The sequence below is a fragment of the Chrysochloris asiatica genome, unplaced genomic scaffold, assembly GCF_000296735.1.
Source record: "Chrysochloris asiatica unplaced genomic scaffold, ChrAsi1.0 scaffold00535, whole genome shotgun sequence".
Classification (NCBI taxonomy): Eukaryota; Metazoa; Chordata; class Mammalia; order Afrosoricida; family Chrysochloridae; genus Chrysochloris; species Chrysochloris asiatica.
In genome coordinates, this window is record NW_006409053.1 from 599,643 (window position 1) to 601,059 (window position 1,417).

The window sequence follows — 1,417 nt, forward strand, 5'->3', positions numbered from 1 at the left end:
ATTATTATTAATTAAGCAATTTATTGATGCCAATAGATTGAGAGTCAACAATCCAGCCAATGGGAGATCCTGGGCCCCACTGTGATACGAAGTCAGTACCAATGACATGAAGTCCTTATAGTTGGTCAGAGAATCTTGAATTGTGTTTTTAGACCTCAGTCTCAGACCGTATTTACACAGTTGGGTCTGGGAACCTTGACTCGCAAATGAGGAATAAGAAAAGAAACTAACCCTGAGAAATGCTCAGTATGCTTTTTCCGTTACTTCTTCAGCTTTGAAGTGTGAAGTGTTAAAAGAAGATGCCATTAAATACAATCCATCAAGATCAGCCCAAGTGTTCCCTGCACAGGAAAATTCAAAGAAATCTGTAAGACCCCAGCATAAACAGAATCAACCATCTTTAAAATTGTGCTGTGCACATGCAGATACCTAACTGACCTTAAGACAAAAATAGAGGACACGCTTTTTCCCATTAACTCCCCAATACCTACCAGCTCACTTCACTCTACTGACTAGAGGAGAGGCCTGAGAGAGTGGACACCCACACCATCTGCTGGAGGCTTCTAATTGCACACACACTGATGGTGTAGCTCAGGACAGTCAACCACAGCTTCATTTATGTTCCAAAGTGGCGATTTTTGTTTATGTATTTATATTACTTCTGTTTTAGGTCCTTCTGATCACATACCTTTCCTGGAGGTGGGAGCTTTTTCTCTCTACGTTCCCCAAGAAGAGACAGCAATAGTGGCCATATAGCCAAGCTATAAGAATATCTCATAATATTCCACCACTGAGATGAGAGCCAACAAAACGGACTAAACATTACCTGTGAAAAAGGAAGCCTATCACCGGGAGACACCCAGTAAGCTTAATAACAAAGAACAGACATTCACTTAAGTTTAAAAAAAAAAAAAGAAAAGAAAAACACATAACTATCATGACAAGCAAAAAGCAACCAAGAATATTGGAACATGTTCCAAAACAGAAGAGAGTAGCTGATGCAAATGAGCTAAAGACAGACAAAAGATTTCTAGAGGAGGAAGGGCAGGTTTTGGATATGCCTGAGAAAGAATTCAGAAGAATGATATGGAAACAAATTCAAATGATCCAAAAAGGGCTGGAGGAAAACAAGGGAGAATTCAGGAAAATACTACAGGAGCAATCAAATAAGATTGATACAGCATTGGAAACTCATGAAAACCTGTAAAAAGATATCTACAAGATCAATAATAAGATATAAGATATTGACAATACTTTGAAAGGGGAAAGGAGCAGAATAGAAGAGATGGAAGCCAGAACTAGTGAGCTGGAAGACAAATATCTCAATATTGCTAAGATAGATGAGCAAGAAGAAAAAAGGATAAAAAAAGCTGAAGAAAGTCTATGATTCATGCTGGATAACATGAAGAGGAACAAC

General features: G+C 38.5%; 1 protein-coding gene across 1 annotated transcript in view; it reads left to right on the forward strand.

The window, feature by feature from the left end:
- The window catches only part of LOC102833773 (olfactory receptor 10AG1-like), a 30,760-nt gene that overhangs the window by 27,951 nt on the left and 1,392 nt on the right, over positions 1-1,417 (forward strand). Inside the window, exon 3 of the mRNA XM_006877613.1 lies at positions 273-367. Within this exon, the coding sequence (XP_006877675.1) occupies positions 273-367 (95 nt within the window). The remainder of the gene's footprint in view (positions 1-272; positions 368-1,417) is intronic.